This window comes from Bacillus rossius, chromosome 14 (assembly GCF_032445375.1).
Source record: "Bacillus rossius redtenbacheri isolate Brsri chromosome 14, Brsri_v3, whole genome shotgun sequence".
Classification (NCBI taxonomy): Eukaryota; Metazoa; Arthropoda; class Insecta; order Phasmatodea; family Bacillidae; genus Bacillus; species Bacillus rossius.
Genome location: NC_086341.1, coordinates 45,825,510 through 45,850,722, shown reverse-complemented (window position 1 = coordinate 45,850,722; position 25,213 = coordinate 45,825,510). Strand labels below are relative to the sequence as shown.

The following is a 25,213-nucleotide window of genomic DNA, read 5'->3' as shown; positions in this document are numbered from 1 at the left end:
CTCATTGTACGCTTGCGCCGCATCCATCTCTCTTCCACTCGATTGGAACAACCATCGATTTGACTTTTTCGAGGCACATTAAACTTGAAACACTCCCATTCGTTTCCTACTTTTCCTATCATCGTCCTATCCTTAACAGAATAACACAGATTGGAAGAAGTTAAATAGCAAACATGTATAAAAGTTATAGTTAAAATAATCCGTTCGTTAAAGTAATAAACATATTTGAATTAATGAGTGCAAATAAAAGTAAATTTATCAATTAAATTGTAGATTTCATTTCACTCCTTCTTTGTATCCATTCAAAACAGTGATAATTCAATAAAAATTATTCAATTTTATTCATAAAATTATGCAATCATTTCATCAATGTTTTGTTATGACGTTGTCACGTTAAACTATCGTCCGTACACCGACTTTACAGACAACCAATTATTTTTTATGAAAACGGTGTGCGTAATTGCATGGATGGGCTGTTACTTTAGAGGACATATCTTAACAGCACGCGTGCCTGTATTGAGGACTCCACAATTAACGCCCGATGGAACGAATTGGGTCGGGTCAGTAGCGCTCAGCTGTTTCATATCACTACAATCGTAGTACGTCGAGTATCGACACACAAGTCGCACAATGGTCGTTGTCACTGCTTCGGCATTCGTGGTCGCACCGAAAGTCAGACAGGAAACGTAGATAACATTGTTCTCGCCCGCTGTTGTTGATGTAGCGAATTTTCTTTGTCGAGGAAAGTTTGTAACACTGGGTCGATCTCCAAAGGAGTGGTAATTTTCGTGGCATATGATTACAGTAGAGTCTCAATTCACCGAGCCGACCTATAGCGTCATTGAGGACCTATAAAGTGATCTAACTGTTGTCGAAATCTAAAGAAAATCAACATAAAATATGACAGTTACTCGTTTGGGCGAATCATGGAATGTAATTAAGCTATCAATACTGAAGAAAAGATGGGAAAATGATGCATGTATAGTATCTCGGCCAACTGAAAACCAAGATGATTGTTTTTTATATCCGTGTTATCCGATATTTCGCTCATTCAAGGTTTCTGCGGTTAATAGATTATCTACGTGTCCGTTTTTTGAGCACTTTCGTCTACAAGAAGCAAACTAGCACTTTTTTTTTCTTTCAAATCACAGCTATCGCACAATGAAAGCAAATTACGCTTAAAATATTTTTTTTAAAAAAATATTACATATTCGCAACAAAAAAAACTCGATGAGGATAATTTTTTATGCTGTTTTACAGTTTAAATTTTTAGGGTTGGTGATGTCTTACGTCTTGCGTTTGTTGCGTATTGCATCCTTGCGCTCTTACGTTTCTTACGAAGTTTATAAACCTAGCCTATTGGAGCTTCACCCACCGTGTTTAATTTACAAATATTTTGACCTAATTAATATTTTAATTTATTCGTAGATCTCATTTCCAATTGCCATAATAAGCCGTAAATTAAATAAATTTAATATTATTCATGCTGATATGTTTTTATATTAATGCGAGGTTTATAAAGTGTGCAACGAATGTAATAGTGCAAGAATGCAACACCCAACAATCGCAAATTCTCACAGTCGTTTATAAAGCATCACAGTCACAAGATGTCCCGAGCCCTACAACTAGAAATTGTAAAACCGCAGAAAATAAATTACTTCTTTTTTACAATTCATGTTTATCATGAAAAATCAATCATTTTATTTCAAAGTGTTTTTGTTTTAACAAGTGAAAATGTGATGCATATAATAAAAAATGTGTGCTTCTTAATTTTTTTCGGGAACACTTCACTTTATTCTACGACTTCAAACGAATAGAGAATGGAAAAGCTAGCCGAAACGCAAGAAGCTGAAAGTTGGCTGAAACTTGCGTAATTTAAAAACAGGCATATGAAAATGTAGTGTTTAAACTTTCGTGTCTTGCGTTTCTTCTTGCGTAGCCCGACCTAATGAACAAACTCTAGACATGGATGTAGCCAGGAATTTTTGTAAGGGTGGATTTATGAGGAGGGGAGATATGGGCCAAGGGATACTCTTTTGTCAAGGAACAGGCAGAAAGTCATTTTTTTCAAAACCTGAAAATCTAAGATGAATACTGTTGCTTATGGTTATGAATATGTCCTAGTAGTTATTTAGAGGCTATTCTTTAAATTTTGATATACTCAGTGACCATTAATTGAGCCATACTTTGATAATTTTAAGCTGATTAATGAGATGCATTATTATTACGGGTAATAAAGGTCCGATTATGGAAAATTAATGGGGCTTAGCCCCGACTTTCCCTCCCTGATTTCGTCCTTGGCATCAGCATGTAACCGCTTGGTCTAAATAACGGATTATTTCACATGGGTGATAGCAGATGTAATAATTACAGTATTACACTAGGCCACAAATGTTGTCTTTAGCAGTGAACTGAAGCGAGGACCCTGTTTGTCGCGCCAACACATTAACTAAGACTGTATTGAAAACTGCAGCTTATATTAAAAAAAAAAAAAATCTTTGCGTCGGAATATGGTTTTACACGTTAAATATTATTATGTGGAATGCAGGTCAGCCATTATTTTCTTCACAATATCACTTTTAAACGAAAACCACACCGTAAATTGCAAAGATAAGAACACAGAACACAAAATAATTATTACTAGTTCGTTGCTAAATTTTAGACATTTAAACATTGTTTTGTTTTGAGTACTGTGCCCACGAAAATAGGTGAACGAAAAAGGGGGGAGGGGGAAAAAAGGGGGGGGGGGGTTTCCCTCTTCCAGAAATTCTAAAAAAAATCAATCATTTACACTTACTAAAGGAAATATTTTGAAAGCAAACAGAAGATAATGAGATCTTCCTCTCTCTCTCTCTCTCTCTCTCTCTCTCTCTCTCTCTCTCTCCCCCCCCCCCCTGGGTCAAAGAATTAAATTCTTCATATAATCATGCCCACGATCACCAATGTGGAATTACACATAACAGGGATCCACTGTATATCATACTACACGGTAAAGTCTCTAGCGATAAACAGAGGAAATTCCGATTGCGTGAGAAAAACGTTTTCTCTAATACAAATATAAAATAAAAATAAAATTGTTTGTCTGTATAGTCGGTTTACGGACAATAGTTTAACGTGACAACGTCATAACAAAACATTGATCAAATGATTGCATACTTTTATGAATAGAATTGAATCATTTTTATTTTAGTAATAAATGAATAAATACTTGAAATTATACTAGTAATCAGATTTTTAAAATGCAAGAATAATTAACCTTTATTGCCGAAATTGTTGTTGTAATAAGCAATGAAAACCACATTAACTTTTCACTTCACTTTATAAACAGTCGACCAAACAGTTCACGTGCAGATGTAAGTTGTGTGCTGCCGCTCTTTCTTCTCCTCGGACGCATAGGCCAATCGAGTGGAAGAGAGATAGATGCGGCGCAAGCGTACAATGAGCGTAACGGGACACAGCGTAACGGAACAGTGTGCGTAACGGGACACTCTTTCGTACGTGCAGCCGGCGTTCATCGATTTATTAGACGTTGTCACGTCAAAAAAATAAATATGTTTTGAGTTAAACAAACTGTATACATTTGAAACTAATTTTTGCTGTGCTGTGTGAAAGGACGCTGAATATCAATTACGGCGTTGGGAAGCTCAGGAGTGTGTAAAAGGAGTGGGGTAGATGGGGGGAGGGGAAGACGCGGCGGCATGCAGGCCCAGCTGTTGATTGCGCGTCGCGTGCCGTGACGTCACAGCCGGCCGCAGACAGCTGCTGCGCATGCGTGCTCGGCCACGTGCTGGCCCTGCAGAAGGTCGTACCTGCGCCGGTCCTGCTATCCTCCAGCCTAGCTCCAGACGGTCGCAGGGTTGCCGTGTCCTCAAGGACACCAGGTCAATGAATTGTACGGCTTGGCAACGCCGCCGTGGAGGAGGGATGCTCGTCTAGGCCACGATAGCGTTTCAGCTCCTCGGGTATGTTCGTGAACGCTCGGCGCTATTCGAATTATTGGCGCATGCGTATTTGCGAGGCGATGATTGTTTACATCTCTCGTGACATTTAATAAAACAAAATTTGTCTATTTGTTTGCCGTTTAATCCAAACAGTCGTAGTTTTTTTTTTTTCCATTGGGACGTAGCACGTGTCTACATCTTGGTTTCACGAACGAAGCACACTGTCCGTTAGCGACTCTAGCTCGGGCAGACACGAATAGTTCGGCGGAGCGGAAGTGTTATCGAGGCCTAGGCGCTCGTCTCGCGCCGGCAGTGCCTGTCTTGTCAGTGAGACGGCGTTGGTCCTTTGTCAGTTTGGCATACTGACCGACAGTGTGTGTTACCGTGCGGCTGCCAGGGGCGTCCGGCCAGTATGTTCAGCTTCCACAAGCCCAAGGTCTACAGATCCTCCACTGGCTGCTGCATCTGCCGCGCCAAGTCCAGCAGGTAAACTCAGTTCTGACAGGCCGTGAACTTCAACGTCTCGCCGACTGTTTGAAAATGATGCACATTCGCCCATGGCTGTGCGTAGGAAATCGTTCCATGCATGCTCTACATGCGTTACTGTCTTCGGTTTACATGCATACATTACTTTGAATTATGTTTTAATATATCTGAATTGTGTTTGACAGTTTTAAGATTCAGACCCTTGCTATAATTTAAATAGTTAAACAAATTTTTTTTGAGGGTGAATGAAAATGTTGAAAAGAATTGTCCCTAGCACAACTTGATGAAGCATTAATTTAATTTTGGGGGTTTAACACATGTCTAAAAGTTTCTTTTATTTCCCACATAATGATACGAACACAGTAGCTGTCAGCCGCTGTAATGATAACTGTCAAACTTGCACGAACTCCAATAGTGATGAAAGAGACGATAAAAGCTATTAGCTTGCATTCTTTTGTCCCACTTTTTCTATTCGTGCATTTGCTTTTCCTCCGCTTGTTTGTACATACTTAACGAGAACGCCAAACGTTTATTTACATGAAAATGTATGCATTTACAAAAACTCAAAATATTTGGATTACAGAGTTTGAAATTTTTTCTTCTATACATTAAAAGTAAACTTTTTTCCGGTCTTGATTAGACACTGCAACTGTCAACTACCCTGTTCTGATTTTTTAATATGAAGTCTTTAAAAGCATGATCTGGTTTCTAATAATTCTTGTTCAGTTTGTGATTTCAATGGAGGACGTATAAATAGTACCTACATAATTTAAATTTATTGGCCAAAATTGTTGTTTCCTCCACGATGTCACAGTTTTATTACAATTCATATTTTATTCCAGTGCTGTTTTGTAATAGTAAGGATTTGCCCCTTGGCCCCTATTGATGTAGCCATAAACCAAGAATCATTTTAATTTTGAGGTTGCATTCAGTGAGAAGCTATAGGAAGGAACTATATTTGAATTCTTTCATCATTATCAAAACCTGTTGAGTCTACAAAGAAATACTAATTTGTTTGAGTTTACTAATTTTTCACTCATTATTTTCCGGCGATTTTCAATCATTGCACAATCTAGTTAATCATTGGACAGTATAAACATAAAACAGTGTAGACAGCAGTTGACTGTCTAATTAACAGACTGTTGTTACATTTTTACTAGTTAGTGCTTCAAACCCCTCAGAAGAGACAAGGATGCTTGAAAGTTCTCGAAGAACTCTGCCTTTTACGAAAAGCTGCATCAGCAGTTCAGCAAGAATCCTTTCAACGATTCGGAAGGTTAAAAAATTGCCAATATTCTTCATAATTGCATTTTGAAGAATTCTTTAGGCTAAATAAATAAAAAAAATAAGGTTCATTAAGAAGGTATTTGGAAACAGCCTTGATCACTTTTATTCTGTGCTTGGGATACACTTTCTGGATCACAATTGAATCACTCCATGCAAACGGTCCCAGTCCTAACCTAAAACTTATTTTGGAGGATAAACGTATATTTGTTATTTGTGTGTTACTGATAAACATTAACATAAGTATAATTAAAGTCCTTTTTTTTTCCAGAAGGTTTTTACTGAAATATACTCCATTTAGGCCTAATTAGGCTGTTTTTTCTTTCTTTCTTGGAATGAATTCTGCTTAAGGTCCTGCTAGAATGTGATCTGTGCTGCCGCCAGCATCGTGCTGGTCAAAACGTATTTGCGTGCCACAATGAATGTTGTGCTGTGCTTATGTTGGTCAGTGCTTTTTAAAATAAAGCTCATTTATTGTAAGTTAAAAAAAAAAATCACTTAATATCTCAGTTTTGTTTGCATTTTCACTCTTTTCAATTTATAGGTAGTAATAAACAAAATATTATAAACACTTGATATATTCTCGATTGGATCATTGAGTTGTTGAGAGAGAATAAACACTACATGTTTCCTTGTTGTTGTTAGTAGACCACACACTTTTATTTAACGTAAATATATTTTTTTGGATTTATGAAATGTTTTTTTATTTACTCATAATGGATGTGCTGTTTTAACCTTAGTTATTGGGAGGTACTTCTTTCATTGCAGCAGAGGTGTAAAACCAGTAAGAATTTGATTGGTGCAAGTCGCTAAATGTGACGAATCACATGCTCTTTGCTGGACTGCTGCTAACCGCCGGCTGGCTCCTAAATAAAAGTCTGTCATCTCGAATATAGCATCACAGCAGGCTGCAGTGACGTCAAGTGTGATGTGGGCCAGATGAATTTCCTAATTAGTAGCAGCACGGCTGAGGAATGCCCCAGTGTAGCTGGGCCTTTATTCAGCATGATCCAATTAAATAACAGCTCATCGTTATGTAAACAAAAGCCAGGATAATAATAAACTGTTAAACTTGCAGCTCTAGGTTCACGGACAGCAAAAAATATGAAGATGACTTCATGGAGTGCTTCCAACTGCAGGAACATCGCTCTGGCGAGATATGCAACGCTTGTGTCTTGCTCGTCAAGCGTTACAAGAAGTTACCAGTCGGCAGCGATCGTAACTGGCAGCATGTAAGTGGCTTATGCTTAGCTTTACACTGGTTGTATTTCCAGTTAATGTGTCCTTATCAGATGAAGTTGTAGGGTTAGGGTCCTTCACTCGCTTCACTAGTGGTAAGAGGCTGTCTGGAATCTTTCATTATACTAGCACAACATTGTGAGGCCCCGCCTCGTCAGGGGTGTGTGTGTGTGTCAGTGAGGCGGGATGATAAAGCGCGACGCTCGCTGGTGCTTCTAGCGCGGTGTCTCCTCTGGACTGGCGCGCCGTCTTCTCGTCGTCACAGGATAACTGTGAGATCTGAGCGGTAACCGTAACGTTACATGGTGGAGAAATGAAGATAAATGTGTATTGCTAGTCCTTTTAGTGCTTTAAAAAATCTGTAACGGTTGTTTCATGCCTAAAATTTATTTTCAAAACATGCATTTTAGCCATTTCCACTCTTAAAAAAATTCTGTTTAGTAATGAAGAACGGAAACAGAACTAATTATCTTCTCTCGGCGTATTCTTAAATAATTTTTTTGATAAACAGACTCCACTTTGATATCTTGAGCCGTTTTCGAATCGTGTGGTTGTTTCTGAAGCCTGAAGGGTCATCAGTAGCCATGATTGTGAAAGTGTCACGCTCACGGGGCGAAGGGTGAAGTTGATTGATGTGATCTAACACCCCATCATGAGCACTGAGTTTGTTCTGAAGTGGTTTTAACTACATTTTAATTTTACAAGTCTCATCACCTTGAGCCTGCACAACCATGCAGTGTAAATCCACATCAAACAAACGAACACAGTCAGTTGTCTACACACAGAGATGTGTTTTCGACACTGTGTTGAAAGCTGTATATTGTAAGGCAATGCCTATGATGCATGTGTGCAGAGAAACAGAAAGGGGGAAAAAAACCACATTTGTAAACTATTTGACTGGCTAAAACAAACATTTATTGCATTATTTTTTTCGTGTAAAGCATGCTCCTGGCCCTAGAAAGGCTACATGGTTTCATGCAAAGCCATACGTAACACCGCCGCGTGAGTGACAAGTCGGATTGCAAGGTCTCATTCCACTTGCAGCACGTGCCGGAAGGGCTTCTGTTGGCACGCGTCTGAAGCCTGTTCTGCACAACACATTTTGGTTGGCACTCTACTCGAATTGCAATCAAATTATCCCGTGTGAAGATCAATTGGCAATAAATCTAAAAAATTTTGATCAATTGGATAGTCTCGGCCAATTCCAAATCAGGGCCAATCAGATGGTGCAGTGTGGATGTGGAGTGTAAAATTTCTGTCGACAGTTGCAGAGCGAGTGTTGCCAGAGTAGGTTATGGTTTTGTTGTTTCAACGATAGTTATGAAAAAAAATGGAGAGAAGTGTCTTTATAGACACATTGATAGAGATACGGAAATTCCGCACATTCATTTAGTCGCAAGCTAGAATGCAAACCTTCACACTCTTGTACTGTGTTCGTGATTGGACAGCAGTTATTTGGACACGCCCCTCTATGACCGTGAGCCAACGAAGCCCAGATAGGAGAGAAGTTAGCGAATCAGCTAGTGCCAATTAACAAGTATAAAACTGTTCTCACTAAGAAATAAACCAATGGATAAGCAAACATCGGTTTAACACACCTATGACTTTGAATTCTACCCTGAGGCCAGACGAATTCGCGAAATTTCCGGGTCCCTACACATTGACTTTGTGTTTGTGGAATGCCTCCAACGAACACCATCACAGAAAATATATGAGACAAGAAGACTTATCCACATTATTACAGAGAAGAAAAGGATCAGACCCAAAATAAATACAGACTTCTACTATCAAAAATAATTATTTGAAAGTATTGGTAATTAAAAAAGTATTTTAATACTTATAGAACCCTTAAAACATAAACACATGTATAAAGTAAATAAATCAGTGATATTTCTCATGTGGTGTAATGTAAAGTTACATAGGTGTGCTAAAAATAATTAAATTATATAATTTCATTACATCTTAAATATCATGAGTTACCACTCACAGTAATGCTCTATTTGAAAAATTTAGCCTCTTTGAATAATATAATTAACTCCTGAAGGATAATTTACTATTTGCTTATTTTGTATTTCACATCTTTTTTAACCTCATTTTCTTAAATATTTTTCCTCAAAAGTCAGCTAGTATTTCATCTCAATAGATAGACACATCTGTGTAAATGTAGTGTAATGATAGTGACTCATCCTTTATCAAAAGACTGCATCAGTGTTTCTGTAAGGATCCACACAGTCATTCCAAAGGTGAACAAAAGTGGTTTGATATCCTTTAAAATGCATTTTACTGTTTTCGTATTGCCGTAGTTTTTTCTATGCATTTATGGTTTGTGTCATTGTGGTGTGTGTGTGTTTTTTTTTGTGATGAATTAAATTTCTGTTTCATCCACAATGCCAGATTTATAATTTTTATTTGCTATTTGCTGGTTTTTATGAAGAAACATTTTAGAAATTTTGAAAGTTGAATTTATGCATTGGCTAGTTGTGGAAAGACAGAAAATAATCTTCTAGAGAGTAATCGTGGTACGTTCGTTGAATGTTTCTTGCTGTGAAAAAGATTGATGTAAAACTTTATTATGGACATGAACATTTGCTGGTTTTGACTATATGATATAGAGAAACCACAAGAATGGACACCAAAGATGAGTGCAAAAACACTGGGTAAAATGTCATTAATATTTAATTATTTAAATTTATTGAAGAAAATGACTTGAACCCTTTTTTGTAGAAAAATGAACGTGTAGTATGTAGTAAGTAGCTTTACCGTTTTTTTAAATTTTTTTTTAGGTATTCTGTTTTTTTTTTGCAATTAGTTTTGATGAGTAAAATTTTAAATAAAAAAAGAAATAATGTGGAGGGAGTACTTGGCCAGCTATGGAGATTTTCTTTATTCTTTCGTACAATTGCAAAATAAGTAAATCATTATACAAATTAGCCAGGCAAGTTAGAAATTTTAATCAGGGAAAAGTCAGGGAAATTATACTATCAATTTTTTTTTTTAATCCTGATCGTGGAATATGAGTAGAAATTGCCCATTCATAAGACTGATGCCATGAAGATACAATTAAGCATAGGCTTACCCATGATTTTTTTTTTTTGGGGGGGGGGGGGGGGGGGGGTTCTGATTTTTAAGAAAAACTGCATAAACACCGAAATATAATTGTTTATAATAAACATTTTTAAGCTTACAAACTTTTTTACAGAAGAATTCTTCTTCTTCTTCTTCTTTTTTTTTTTTTTTTTTTTTTTTTTTTTTTTTTTTTTTTTTTTTGGCAAATTCAGTAACCACATTCTCCGGGTCGATGCGGATGTTGTAGTGGACATTCACGAACCAACCACTGCAATTCAAATTTGTTTACGTTAACTCACCAATTGGGCTGCTAGGTGACGTTCTCTCTCGTCGCTCGGTGTGAGACTTCAGAAAATGAGTTTCGAATGAGTGTTCATAATATTCTTGCCTTTATTTCTGGGGGGAGGGGGGGGAGTCGAACCGCGAAAACACCTCCCCTGGGTACGCCTATGCAATTAAGTGCCCGAATTTGGGAATGAAACAGAGCTTTGAATGATTGCTTGTGTCTTGTGTGGGCTCCAGGTGGTGGACTACCGAGCAGGGCCGGGCACCAAGTCACTGGCGAAGTTCAAGTCGAAAAACAAGAAGGTGAAAACCGGGGACGGTGCTCGGAAAAGCGAGAAACTCGTCAAGAAGTCCGGCAGGGAGCAGTCGTCACGCGAAGACAGACAAGATGAAGCACCAGGTAAGATGCTCAGTTTTCACAGCAGGGTGTCGGCTGGGTAACTTAAGTCCTTGAAAGATCAAGAATAGCCAATTTTTTTTTTTAATTTAGGTCGCCGATATGTGTTTTAAGTGATTAAACTTTGCAGTTGTCCCACATTGCTTAGTTTGAACTCTCAAAGCTTGTTCTCAAAACGCCATGTGTGTTATCTCATTTTCTGGTTATTGCTTTTATCGTAGGGTAATTCCTGTAAATTTTCTATGATAGCTCTTTAGCGTTTGTTTTTTTTTCTTTCAAAAATGTAATCATCAGTATTTTTACCAAACATGATTTGCAAACTGTGAAATGTCAGTTCATAGTTGAGAAAACTTAATGACATATTACTGCTATTATACAATACTTAGTAAATATATTGTGATAAAATTAGGAACATTAAGGTAATTTAAACTGCAAGAGAATGGTAATAATTTTACAGGACCAGCCCTTAAATAATAATAATAATGATAAGAAAATTAAATAATTAACGTGATATATGGGATCAAGTTTTAAATGTAATGTTTAAATTAATTAAATTTTTAATATGGATAGTTTTTAACAGAGAAAGCTTTTGAACTAACTTGGTTATAGTGTTAAGTAGAATTTATAATATTAGTGTCATACATTGCTTAGTTTATTTTTATGAAAAAAGCATGTAAAAATTCAAGAATGAGTTACTTATTTAACTAGGATTCTGTGGTCATAATGCTGACACTGTATAATGCACACTATTGTGTACATAAAGGTATACAGAGCCTCTTTTGATACTGATAATTTTCGTTATAGTGTCCTAAACATTACTTGGATTTGGTTCTTGTGTAACCAATACTGATCCGTTAAATCAGATTGGACTCTGTTGCCGCAAAGCAGGATTTATTTTACTTTTCACACCCACTTTTTTTTTTTTTTGCTTGTCACCAAGCTTTAATGCTGCTTCACCCCTTCACCCACAAGTGTGTACTTAAGGCTTAACTTCACTAATTGAAGTTGTGTTAAAGTGATGTTTTCTGTACGTTAAACCAGAACTACAACATCCTGTCGTCTGTGCCTGACATTTGGCAGACTGTCACTGTTTTGTCCGTCAGCACCACACAGCTAGTCAAGAACGAGCTTTCCAACATTACTTCGTCCGTCCGTTAAAATATTTTCCCGAATCAGTGCTACCAACAATGTTTTCTCAGATTTATCTTGAATGTTTTTTTATTATTTAGGAAAATTGTGTTCCTGTAAGTAATGTATTAGCAAATCCTCTGTAAAATTGTCATGATCAAATTGTGAAAGTGATTTTTAACAGGCAATATGTTAGTATGCTAAACAATCTGAACAAGCAAATACAAACTCCACAAGCCTGTGTTCTGTGTTGATCTGTCCATCAGAAGTCAAGTATGAGTTTGCTAATCTTTTGATGGATGCATGGATAAAAATTTTTTTTTGGCATTCGATTCCCATTGGCTGCAGGTCGTGTGATAGACGGATGAATGACGGACGGGCAGAGGTGAGGGGCTAGTGTGGTTGTTACTAAAATGGCCACATTAATTAGTAATTTTACCTTGGCTTAAAAGCTAAGTTATACTCAAGGTGCTTATTTTGTCTCTGAATGATGCTCATTGTGAAATATTACAGACAGGTCTACTGTGCTATTTTTTTCATTGTGGCACAGAATCTTCCTTTTCAATTTGTGTGTTGGGAGCAATAGTTTGTATGCTTGAAATATTACCAGAAATTAATTATTTATAGGTAAATATTGGGGTAGAAATTAATGGTTTCATGTGCTGGCTAAATATTTTCGTGCATTTAAACATAATGGGTTGGACTGGGTTTTACACACAACGCATGCAAGACAATTACAATCTTTTATAACGCACTCAAGTCACAAGACATCATTAACCCTACATCTAGAATCTATAAAACTGTAGTAATATTTGTAAGGTGGGCTTTGTTTCATAAATAATGTTTTTAACAAAGATGGGTGAAATTTTAATAATTTGGTTTAAAAGTGTGATTGGTTTTCACTGAGTAATCATTTCATATGTGAAAACATGATGTGTGTAATAAAAAGAAAATCATATTCTGTATAATATCTGCATTTACAAAAGTTTTTCGTAGAAAAAAACTTAGTATATAGATGGAAATGCAAGCCAAAATGCAAGTATGTTGAATGCAATCTCCAGTAGACATAGCAGCTACTAAGTGTTGCATTTTTCCTAACCTCATGTTTTGGTTGTCATAAATTTGTGTTTACTTTTGCATCATAATGATGCAACTTTTAAAATTTGATGTCAGGTGATGACTTCATGTTGGTAACAAACATGCCCATGGGGCATGCGCCCAGCCCAACTCCTAGTGACGAATCTGCCAAACACTCGCCGATCAAGAAGAAGCGCAATCGTTTTGCATCTCTCCACGAAAAGGCAATCAAGCAAAGGTCACAAATTCCAGTCAGTGGATTTCTTGATCTCAACTTCTGGAAAACGTAAGTCTTTCCAAAGTACCTCCCTTTAATGATGTGTAAAAGAAAAATAAACAGACTGTAGGATGTGGCATGTGCAATTAGCAAGAGAATGGAATTGGTAATTTACTAATTTTTTACTGAATTGTGACATTAAAAAATCCAAACATTGGTTCATATATTTTGAATTCCCATTTTTGCAATTACAGGAAGTCCTTAATTAACGGACACTTGTTTAACAAACATTTGTTACAAACACTACATCTTGTTGCTTTTAATTTGGTTAACTGATGCCAAACTCGTTACAGTGGACATTTCTGTGATGCAACTTACGAATGTGTGGGTTGGTACTTATAGAATAGTCTTTATATACACTCGTCTCTAACGCTGCTCTGTTTACACATGTGAATATTTCTTGCTTATAATCATTATGCATGCAAGAAATAATTATTGAAGGATGACACAACTGTTGTAAAGTGTCTGCGTATCTTTTCTCCCATGCCTGTTAAAAAAGGAAGGTTAATTGTGAAGCTAATATTTACTATGGCGCATGGCAAATAAAACCATAGGAAACTCACCCTTCCGCCACTGGTGTGTCCCATTATGACTACAAAACCTGTGCAGTTGTGATTTAATTAACGGACAGTTTCCGGGAACGTAACGTGACTGTTAATTGAGGACATGCTGTATTTTCTGTAACCTACAAGGCGACTTGTTTATGATAATTTAGTAATTTTTTGCAAATTGCTTTTTAAATCCCTAAACTTAGTTATTACTTTAGAATGTAGTGTACACAATAATTATGTACTGCATTCAATGACATCTAACGGTTGTAACTAATCACTTACCTTTTATAAGTTTTTTTGATCTTTGACATGTCATATATTGGATACTCTTATGTAAAGAATAACAGAATTTACTCGCACCAATTTCTGATAAAGTTATATGTTGCAGCAGTAAATTGGAATCTTAACTGGTAAATTTCGAGATTGGCAGTTTGATTGAGAGTCGTGAAACCAGGGAATCCCTAGTAGACAGTGAATCTTGGTTGAACAGGTCAGGTTGAAATGTTTCATGATTTGATTACGATTTACAGCCAACATGCATCTTTTCAGCAATATAATATGTTTTCCCTTTTGATCTAATGATAACATAAAATACCCATGAATTTTGTTTTATATTATTATAGTACTTTTCATCCTCTTTCAAATGAGACATTTCTCAGCCTCATTGGATCAGCCAGAAAAAAGTTATGAACATTTACGGAAATCGCTGTACAGATAAAAAAAATTACAGAGCGCCAACTTTAAAGAGTGGAAACAGGGTTTAATATGAGTCTAATGTTATTTTTAACCTGATTTTTGGAACCCTGATGAAATTTCAAGTAAGAATTGTAAAATTCATTAGTCAGTATTAAATAATAACTTCACAATTAAATTTTTACTGAAAAGTGCCTTTTTCATCTTGCACCTCAAATAACAGATCAGTTAAAATGCACCATTTTCTAAAAAAAATTATAAAATGAAAACTAAAGCAAATTTGGCCGAAATAAAAAAATATGCGTTGTTATATTTGTTCATAGGTGCTGTAAAAAAAAATTTTCAAGGAAATCTGAGGGGGTGGGGTGTAGACCCCTGGATGATTTGAAATGGATTGACCCTGTGGTGCGTTTGCAGGGAGGAAGTGTGCTGCGGCACCATCTTCACCGGCCAGGACCACCTGAACATAGCCGTGCTGGACCTGCGGTTCCTGAAGCCGTGCGCCAGGCACGGCGCGCCGGACGCGGGCAAGAAGCCCGCCTCGCCGGAGCCCGCGGGCGCGCCGGGGGCCTCCTCCGGGGGCAAGCTGGCCAAGACGTTCAGCGACGCCTCCTCCGACTCGGGCTACGACGAGCTGTCGAACCCGGGCGTCGGCGAGGGGGCTCCCCCCCACCCGACCGCCAGCGTGATCAAGCACGCGGGGCGGTGCCGCCAGGACGCGGAGGTCGCGACCAATTAACGACGGCCGTCGCGTAGCAGTTGCCAATTGCGCTCCCTCATATTCCGTTTGCCAATCCTCGTCGGGTCCAAAGTTTTCTATGTGGCGTGTCTTTTGATCCTCGCCGTTTACTCAAGTGTTTTTTTTTTTTAACGAGCAATAAGCACTCCCCTTCTGCATATCAGGTGACGGCACAATTATCGATATTGTGTCTTCGGTATTCTACTGCCATTCGCGACCCGCCTGCCGTAGCGCGGCGGTCTGGATGTGATATCATCATTGGTATTCTCTGCGTGTGTGTGTGTGTGCAAATGTGGAAGTTCCTAGTTTTAATGCGACTCTCGGCCCTGGCCTCTCTCAGTGCTGTCTTGCGTCAGTTCGTCGAACTACGGTGAGTTCGAATAACGCACAAGCAGGTGCTGCTTTCAACATCCACAAGCTTGGTTTTAAGTACATACTTCTTATGCTTGAAATGTATTTTAATCCTCAGTATGTTTAAGTATCTCTGCCCGAGTCGGTATCTACATACATGATTACCTTATGACTCTTCTGTAGCCTAGTTTGTCTGTTGCAATATTTTATCTTTTGGAATGTTTGTGAAGAAAAATTTTAGCATGTATGTACGCATGTTTGAGGTTTGATATACGCGTGAGTTAGTTAATAAAACATGAAATGATCTAGTCTTTGCAAACACCACTTTTTACATTACGAAAAGTGTTTTTACGAGTGCCATGTGCTGTTGAAACTATTATGCTCGTCTGTTTCAATGTGAATCATGCGTAAAAAAAAAGTATTGTACTATAGATTTATGTGCGAGTTCACAGGTTAAATTGACATGTGATTTGTAAGTCACTTTGCAATGCATTACGTCTTGTCTTATATCAAAGACTGAAAGTGATGTAACGTATTCGTTGCAACCTAATTAATATGAATTGAGGTTGGGTAACATGCTACTGCCATAATATAAACAATATAGAATAATGGTATCAGTGTTCTTGTGATCTTGTTTCTTCCCGTCAGAAAAAAATGACGTGTTTATGATAAATGCACATCTTTATTCATTTAAGTTGTTATATTTGATAGAGAATGTTAGATAAATGCTGATTATGAGGTTCAATATAGGAGAATGGTTTAATATGAGTTCAAAAATGAGGTGAGTGGGAGTATAACGATGTGTTTTTACCTTTGATACTTTTATCATGTATATTATAATAAAGTAGTATAAAAATTGATCAGTATTGTGATAACCATGTGAAATTATCTTCGTAAAGTAGGGCTGTACTACTTAACAGTTCCATCTTTGATTGGCCAGCTGTAAATGGGTTGTGAGATAAGTTATATTTGGCATATAGTGCAATTTGTGAACTTGCAGTATTAGCTATGATAATTAATTCTTGTTTTGCACACCGTCCCCCGTAGTTGATTGTGATTGTAGCTTCTTCATCACCGCACTACTGCGACGGAGGCAATTGTCATCCTTGCCGTCCAATCACCTGCTGTAATGCAGAAACTGCTACTTTTAACTGAACATGGGTATTATGCATTCGTGGGAACAACTGTCACTGCTTTTAACAGAAAGGAGGCTGTTTCACTTTGTAGCCGAACCCTCAACTGCTTATAACGTGTGAACTGATCTAACAAGTAAGCGTACGGTATCCAACTTTTTTTCTCTGATAAATTTCTTTCTGCGACATTTTTTTCACATTTTAATGCTTGGAAAATGTTGCATCCTTTTTCATTTTTTTTTTTTGACGTGATAACGTCTTATAAATCGATGAATGCCGGCTGCACGCATGAAAAATTGTCACGTTCCGCCTGAGCCGAGCGTGCAAGAACCGGCCAACCACCGTGCGGGAAAATCTTATATAATGTCAAACAGGTTAAGGTGGGCTATATAACTGATTGTTCGTGATTATATTTAAACAAATTATTTAGATTAAATTTGCAAAAAACTGTAAATAATATTTGAAAATTAAAAAGGATGCAATTTTTCATCAGTGTTTTCTTATGACGTCATCACGTAAAATTATCGTCCGTAAACCGACTTTACAGACAACCCATTTTTTTGTTATGTTTTTATTGTAAAATAAAACCCTTATTTAAATTATACTTGGATACTGTGAGTGCCCCATTCGCATGAAATCCTGAGTCAACATTAGATTGATAGCATCTTCTCTGGAACCTGAATTAGTGAAGCACAGGTACCAACCACACCTATACTGTACTGTTTTTATGCTCTGAGGTACCCTTTTAATTTCAACATTCTACCCTACGTAAATGAGCTGTAAAAATGGTTACAAAGTACAGATTTAATGTTTGCGTAAATTCTTATCCATGTACATTTGTGTGCGCCTATCTATGTATATTTTTGCATATGCATTTATATGTGCATAGTTATTTATATTTTAAGTTATGAAGTTGCATATTGCTTCTCATTGGTGCATACCTAAAGGTTCCATCTTTGCGAAATATAGAAACAAAACCTTCAGATGAAGTGTTTATATATACGTATAAATAAAACCAATTTTTTTTTTACTTCTTTATTTTCATTGGGTAATAGGCTCTGTTTGTTAAAATGCAGTATTTTTCCTTATCCTTAAATAATTTTGGCTTTTTTAAAGAAACCTTAAGCATTTTTTTAAACTAAATGTGTCTTAGAACTACGTACTTTCGTCTGCATTTAGTTGTTATCTTTGAATGTGAAGCAGCAGTTTTTAGGTGTGTTAGCATGCATTCTGTCCTTGATGTGTTCTGCATTCAATACTGTCAATGTAGTTTAAGTTTACATTTGAATTTATGTTCATCTTGAGTTCATAAAGATATAATTGCATGATGTGTCCTGTGGTTGTACCAGTTATGTTGAACCATGTATCATGAATTGAACCTTGCGTGATTATCCTAAACTCGTCACTGTCAGGTAAGAATATTAATTCCTCGTAATATAGTCATATACGTAAGTAAAAGTCAAAGAAGATGAATATGGTTGTGCTAGAATCTGTGCATATGGCTAGAGTCTCCTGTTTATGTGATGATTTATTTCTAAGTTTGTAGTGGGGGAATTATTGAGGCAGATAATCAGAAAGTGTGTCAAGTATTTTATCTTGGCATTAATTATTACTGTAATTTATAAATTTTTTTTTTTTAGTAATGTATCAAAGCATTAAATAAGTTCAGCTTTTTGTTTATAATAATTGTTGGCCAAAATTTTTAAAACTTCTAAGAGTGCTTATTATAGGTGGATAATGAGGCACCCTTAAATTATTATCTATGATTTTGAGTTCAAGTTGCCTTGCTGTGTACAAATTTCCTTTTCAGTGTTTCTTAAAAAATTGTGTTTTATACAAGCTCACAAACTGTGTTATCAAAGATATAATATTGCATGTTCAAACATTTTGTCATGAAAATCAATCAAAATAATTCAGTTCATTGAAAGAATGTAAGTTTTGTGTATTTTTTCTATTTGTAAAAAAAAAAAAGTCTGCAGATCACGAAAATCGCAGAAGTCACAAAAAAGTAACAAAAAGTTATGAAATGGTCCTGAAATAAACTGTAACATTGCTGAAAGTCACAAAACTTCAATTTTCAGCAACCATTTGCTAACTTGTAACTTGGATTTTGTTTTTCCGTCATCCGACTTCAGTTTATAATCGCACATTAAATATAAATAGTTGGAGACTTTAAACTTTATTCAGTGGAATTTATAGCTGAAAAAGTTAACGGTTTCCAACACAAAAATAGGCTTTGTCCCGTGAATAATAAATGTGTTTCATATCATGTTTAATTTTGTGTAATATATATTAAAAATTTGTGCTAAGATTACAGACAAGGTTTGTTGGTTTTATTTTCAGACCAATTTAGTTTTTAAAACAGGTTATTTCAGTGTTATTATTTTTATTTTTTATAAAAAAATATTTATTAAATACTATAGCATATTACTGAAAAAAAATTACATTTAAATGTTCCATGATACTAATTTCTCCTAAACAGTGTCATTTTGACTGATACTTGACACACTTTTTTTCAATATAATTTGTAATAAGCATGAATGAATGACTATTCGGAACAAAAAAATTCATTTATTAAGTATTACTGTGTTTGAAAAAAAAGTTTTTAATGTTGTAATGTAACAAAGAGTTACAAAAATTGTGGTACAAATGTCATGCTAAATAAATTATTTTCATTGAACTTAATACTTAAAAGATTACATATTTGTCATTAAAGGTAAGTTTTGATTGAACATGCTTGTTAGCTTCATTATTGTAATTGCATTTTGATGCTTTGTGGTGTATTAACTTGAATTTCGGTGTTACGTGGGGAATCGTCATACTTTTCATTGTTATTTTGGTTTTATCGCAATTCACCGTATAACCGTGTCCATAGCTACGATATAAAAAGGTTTTAAGAAAATAATATTTCAAGGTCCTGAAATTGGTTCAGTAGGAGCTGTGGATGCACAGATCACTAGATCACCCTCAACATTTTAACAACTTCCAGGCCTACCTTTCAGGAAAAAAAAACCCGGGGGTTCGATGAATGGATGTTATTGGCCGCATCACCTTTTCTGTCGACAGCGTCGAGGTTGTAGGACGTTAAATAACCATTCTGGAACTTGTTAGCCGCCAGGTGATCTTAGTTGTGGAATATTCACAGTGTCTGGTGGAATGTTCATGGTGAATCAATGTTTACAGCGCCAGTCAGTGGAAAAAATATTTGACTCCATTTCACATCAACAAATTTCAGTTTCGAGCAATTAGAATGATGTGTTTTTATGTTGAAAGAACACAGTAGGTTTTCACATTGTCGTCTGCTACTCTTAGGATGGGGTATCCTCCGAGTCAACTACGGGTTAGCCTAATTGGGTTGGGGGGGAGGGGGGGAAATGGGTCATGGGTCGCCTCAGCCTCCCATCATAGCTTCTCTTCAGACGCCTCCAAGTTGCGATGAAACTGCGAAAACATTTCCTTGTGGCTCTAGGGAGCTCATGTCGGAGGTGATTCAGCTGTAACGGGAGTAGTTACCATCAAATCCGGCATGTTGAACAACTGAACAGCTGTTCGCTTAACAACTGTTGTCTGCTGCTGCGGAGATTGCCTGGCCGTCTGCCCTCTGCAGATAGAGCATGAAGTAGAGCCTCTAACCCACACACCAAAGAACCATTTTCAGCCAATCGGGAGCCTTGGATGTAAAGGAAAGTTTGCCAGTGATCTTCCACTCCGACATTAAAAATTGAAAATGTGGCCGTTATGTGTGCATAGGCACAGTTGGTGAAATTTTCTTTTGACTGCTTCGTATAAAAAAAAAAGGTTCACTTTGATCTCATTGTATTTTTGAGTTGACCTTGAGACTGTTATAATGTTGCATTTATCTTGGACTATCTCTGAGTACATATTTACTGTACATAATTGTATGACTGATTTGACGTTTTCTTGTAAGTTACGAAGGACTCGAAAAACGGTGTTTTATATTGTTTTTGTATTCTTTAAGAGGGTTTCCTATTTTATGTACAAAATTACATATGTAATTATAGTGGTACCAAGTTTGTATTAGTTAATGAAGTTGTGTGAATTAACGAAGCATTGTGAAGGCAATGAATATGCTAAGCGAAGTAAGAAATATCCCTTCATTTTTATTACCATCATCTTTGTTAAAATCTATGTGATATATAGTTAATTCTGGCAGCGAAACCTAAAAAACCTTTAGGCACAAATTATTTTCCATTCTTAATATATTTTGAATGAAGAATCATGTTTATCCAAAATTACATTTTTCAGTTATAAAAAGTATTTTTTTTTTTTTAATGCAGTACAACCCCATACTTGTAAGTATGAGGGCAGATAATTGAAGAATACTGGGGCATGGTCTCAGGAACAAAGAAAATCCCTGCAGAAATACTTAAAACAATTCTCGGCACTGGTAATGCATTATCAAAGAAGTGTTTGTTTACTAGAATGTTTGGTTGTGTATCACCCGATGGAATCTTGTGATATGTAAGTAGTTTTAAATTGTAATATGTGTATCGGAACATTTTTAGGTGCATACAATGTGATCTGCGCTCAAAAAGATAATTTTTTTTTCCTTGATGCATCAAAACGGAGGTGCGGAAACGCATACATGCCTGGTTAAGCCCTTGCTCTGGTGTTTCAAGGGAGGGTTTTGCTGCTGATTTTATGTTTTCAATTTTTTTGTTTGGGCTGGAATGTTCTTTGATAATTAGTGATGAACTCATAGATGGTGTTGTTTTTTTTTCTTTTTGTTCTTGACAAGGCTTTGTGGCTTTAACTACGTTTCAGCAGCCGAAGTTTCTTGGGAGCAGCATGTTTTGGTACAAAAAAGTCTTCCGGGGTTCATCGGTCGCATGCCGTACTTAGCCACGTCGTAAAATAAGGGCTGCAGACGGTCTTGTTTGATCATGTTTAAGTTTGGTGAGAGACTTTCAAAACGCGTCTATTCGTGTGACTACCTCAACCTCCCATGAGAGATTTCAAAACTCGTCTATTTGTGTGACTTCCTCAACCTCCCATTTCTTCCTCTGCACAACCCCAACCTTCTTATTTCTAGTTAGTTTATTTGCTGTTTCAGGCCTGGTTCTTGTCAGTATCTGGCGAGTAGCCCAGTTGAAATGTTCTTCTTTTGACGCGAGAGTTTACTTGGCGTATGATGGTGTTTCACGAGCTTTTTGTGCCGCAGATCTCCTACCGCAGGTTTCTCGTTGAAGTATTTTTCGTTGTCGTGGCTGATCTCATTTTCGGGATGTAGATAGTCGGGACAGAAGCAATAGTGTAGAGCACCTGTATGCATTCCTCGTTTCGTTGGGCTAGTGGTTCAACTCGACGTTGGGAGTCGGAAAGCAATATCGGCAGATGAAATTTTGCGACCGTCTGGGGGTTTCGTTAGTGTGTACAGATATATGTATTATATATGCTATGTTTGGACTGTGCAGTCGAGATGTGTATTTTAAATACGAATGTTGCAAACACTTGAGAGCAAAGTTTACTTTAACAACAAATGGTTATTGTTACCAAGTAACAAAATATATTGCAAGAAATTTATGTAATGGTTGCAGCTGTAATATTGTATTTTTAATTGTGAAACTTTATATTTGTATTAATTACTGTGCGGCATTCTGTCATGAGCTGTTTTTGTGTTAAGTCTGCTAATGTATTGTTTGAATGCTGAGAAAACAGTTTTAAAAGGGTGCAATACTGTATCAGTGTCATGAAGTATTTTACACGATGGTCTCATATGAAATTTTTTTTTTGTGCTACAAAGGTAATATTTTAAATGATGGTGTTGGCTGTGACAACATTTAAAATGTTTGTTAGACTCCCAGTATATTAGTAAATGGAGATAATAAATTTAATAAAGCATGTAGTTATGATTGGATTAAAAATTTATTGTGACTTTTCTTCTAGCTTACAAATTGAGTTGCAGATATTGATGCACTAGTTGTCTGTGTTCACTGTTCACTATGTGTGTGTTAGCTATAAGAATTTGTTAATTATAAAAAAATTATCTTATATTATTTTATGCAGTTTTGTTTATTATTAATTTTGTTTGTGCATAGTTGGTATTTTTCATAGAAAGTATTTATCACTAGTATATCTTATGGTTCCATTTGAACCAAACTGCCATTACTTTAAGGGACGTGTCAGTGCTATCATGTGTACGCTGATGCAGATGTGTGGAAATAGCTGAAGATAGTTATGATTTGTATGTAAGAAATAGTTAACACAGCCTGCTGTACATGCATATGTGTTTGGTATTTCTGAACATTTTTTTCTTATTTCCAGAATCAAAGTTACATTACCTCATTTCAGGCTTCAGTTAATTAATTTGTGTGTGGTTTTCGATTCATTATTTGATTAATGCTTACACTCTAGCCACGACGTTAGAGCGCTGAGAAGTACGATGTTTGCAGAATGATCATGCTACATTGTTAGAAAGTGTTCAGACAGTGAAGCTGTTTTTTTTATCGTGAGTAAGCTTTTTGTGGAATTTCTATGTAAATGGTTGTAATTGTCTGTCGTGTATTCGTAATGAAGTGTTGTGACTTTTTATTTATCACGTTCTTTTATATTTTGTAGAGAGTAGTGGAAAGTTTTATCAGTAATAAAATATCAGTATTGTCATCACTGTCTACTTTTCTTGCAATTCATTTGGGGTTGTGAATTTCCGGTGTTCCATTGTAACTTTAAAATGAAAAAAAAATATTTAGGCACTTGTATATCTGTATGTTTAGCTAGGTATACGACTATTTTTCAAGGAAAATATTTTAAAAATTGAGTAGAAGTTCTGCTTAGCAGTCAATTTTTTAATGTTTTTATCAGCTAACTGCAAAGCCTTATATTATTGTACACTGTCATACTTGCACAATCAGATTTTTTTAGATATGTGCATCTCATTATCTAAATAGATTATTTATTGCAGATTTGCCTGGTTGTAAAAGCTGCCTGAAATCCATATAGATTACCACATGGAATTATGAATGTGTTTATGAAAATATGGAATTTTATTTTTGCTTTATTAATGTACTAAGCTACTTGGCATTTTTGTGTTGCCAACATGACATGATGCATCATCTCACCAGAGCAGTAATAAGTAACAATGGTTTAGTTGGCCATCACATCTTTCTAGAGCTTATTGTCTGTTTACAGTCTTGTATTGTCAATGCATGACTGAGAATTTGTTCGGTTAGCTACAGTTGGCTACCATTGTAACTGGGGTGGTGTTAGTAATCTCATTTTCTGGTAAATATATTCCATTGCCTTAATGCTTCTGTATACATACCTGATTTGAACAACTATGCAGGATGTTTGTGAACAGTGGGGCATGACTTTAATGGGTGGCAGGGAATGCCAAAACAAACAATTTTTGTTAGTAAACCTATGTCTGGAAAAGAAGAAACAATGCAGAGTTATAGGTGTGAACAGTAGCACACAAGAAGTTTTAATTTTGCGCATATTTTACGCCACTTCAGTGGCTGAGAGATTGCTCGATCGCAGTGCCGTGACGTTCAAACGCTCATAGTTAAACATGCGCAAGCAATCAGCGGCCTGGGTATGGCACAATGGATTTTACATTTTTGGCTTTGGCGATAGGTGCAGTGTTGATGGGTTAGCGAGTACAGTGCTGAGATTACAGATTGTACGACCAACAGCAACATGGCAGTCTTAACGTTTGCAAATTATCTGTAACGGAGAACTAATTTTGAAAATTTCAGGTCGAAATACTGTTGTGTGGTCACCAGCTGTCAGATGGCTACAAACATATCAAAATCTATATATTTTTTTAAATTAGCACAAATTACAATATTTTAGCAGCACTAAATTAGCACTAAATCTTTACATAGAATTAATTGCGAAATTTCTAATTCTAAATGGGTGGTCATCAAATTGACATCAAGTTGGGAACCACTTAACTATATGCTATAATTTTTTATGAAATGTAGCACAAATTATGTGTAATACGGCAAACATTCACACTCGTGAAGCAATAATGTTTGACAAAGTTTCAGTTCGGAATACTAATAAGTGGTCACCAGCTGTCTTTGGTATAAAATATAAAAGGCTATGTATGTTTTGTTTACTTAGCACAAATGTCATAATTTAGGCAATAAGTGGCACTAATTGAGCACTAATTCATGAGATGGAACTGATTCCAAAAATTAAATATTTCCAATGAATGTTTGCCAAACAGTTGTCAATTTGGCTACTAACATACTATATGTATTTCCTTTTTATTTATTGTAGCACAAATTTGGTTTACTGTGGCACAAATTTACACTAAGAGCAATAATTTTTGACAAAGTTGCAGTTCGAAATTCTGATGTGTGGTCACCATCTGTCAATTTGCTATATCAAGGGCTAATTCTTGTTTAATTAGCATCAATTTTGGGAATTTTGCTTTTGAGCAACACAAATAAATTGAGCACTAATTCGTGAAAACAAAATTGATTCCAAAAATTGATATTTTCAAATGGTGGTCACTATCTTGACGTAGAGTCAGGGCGGCAACTGGGGGGGGGGGGGGGGGGGGGGGGGGCAAGTGGGGCGTCCACCCCGGGCGCAAAGC

At 36.4% G+C, this 25,213-nt stretch overlaps 1 protein-coding gene across 1 annotated transcript; it reads left to right on the top strand.

The window, feature by feature from the left end:
* Positions 1–4,173: 4,173 nt before the first annotated feature.
* LOC134538854 (SIN3-HDAC complex-associated factor) lies at positions 4,174–24,270 on the top strand. The gene is made up of 5 exons (XM_063380416.1): positions 4,174–4,427; positions 6,790–6,943; positions 10,539–10,701; positions 13,000–13,189; positions 14,842–24,270. Exons 1-5 carry the CDS (start codon positions 4,354–4,356, stop codon positions 15,161–15,163), a joined length of 903 nt encoding a protein of 300 aa, XP_063236486.1. The 5' UTR covers positions 4,174–4,353; the 3' UTR covers positions 15,164–24,270.
* Positions 24,271–25,213: the final 943 nt, after the last annotated feature.

Bases quoted from the DNA above. Each gene is read 5' to 3' on its own strand.
- LOC134538854 (XM_063380416.1), top strand. From the start codon at position 4,354: ATGTTCAGCTTCCACAAGCCCAAGGTCTACAGATCCTCCACTGGCTGC. The intron at 6,944-10,538 runs GTAAGTGGCTTA...TGTGGGCTCCAG, and splicing joins GCGATCGTAACTGGCAGCAT to GTGGTGGACTACCGAGCAGG. The intron at 13,190-14,841 runs GTAAGTCTTTCC...GTGCGTTTGCAG, and splicing joins GATCTCAACTTCTGGAAAAC to GGAGGAAGTGTGCTGCGGCA.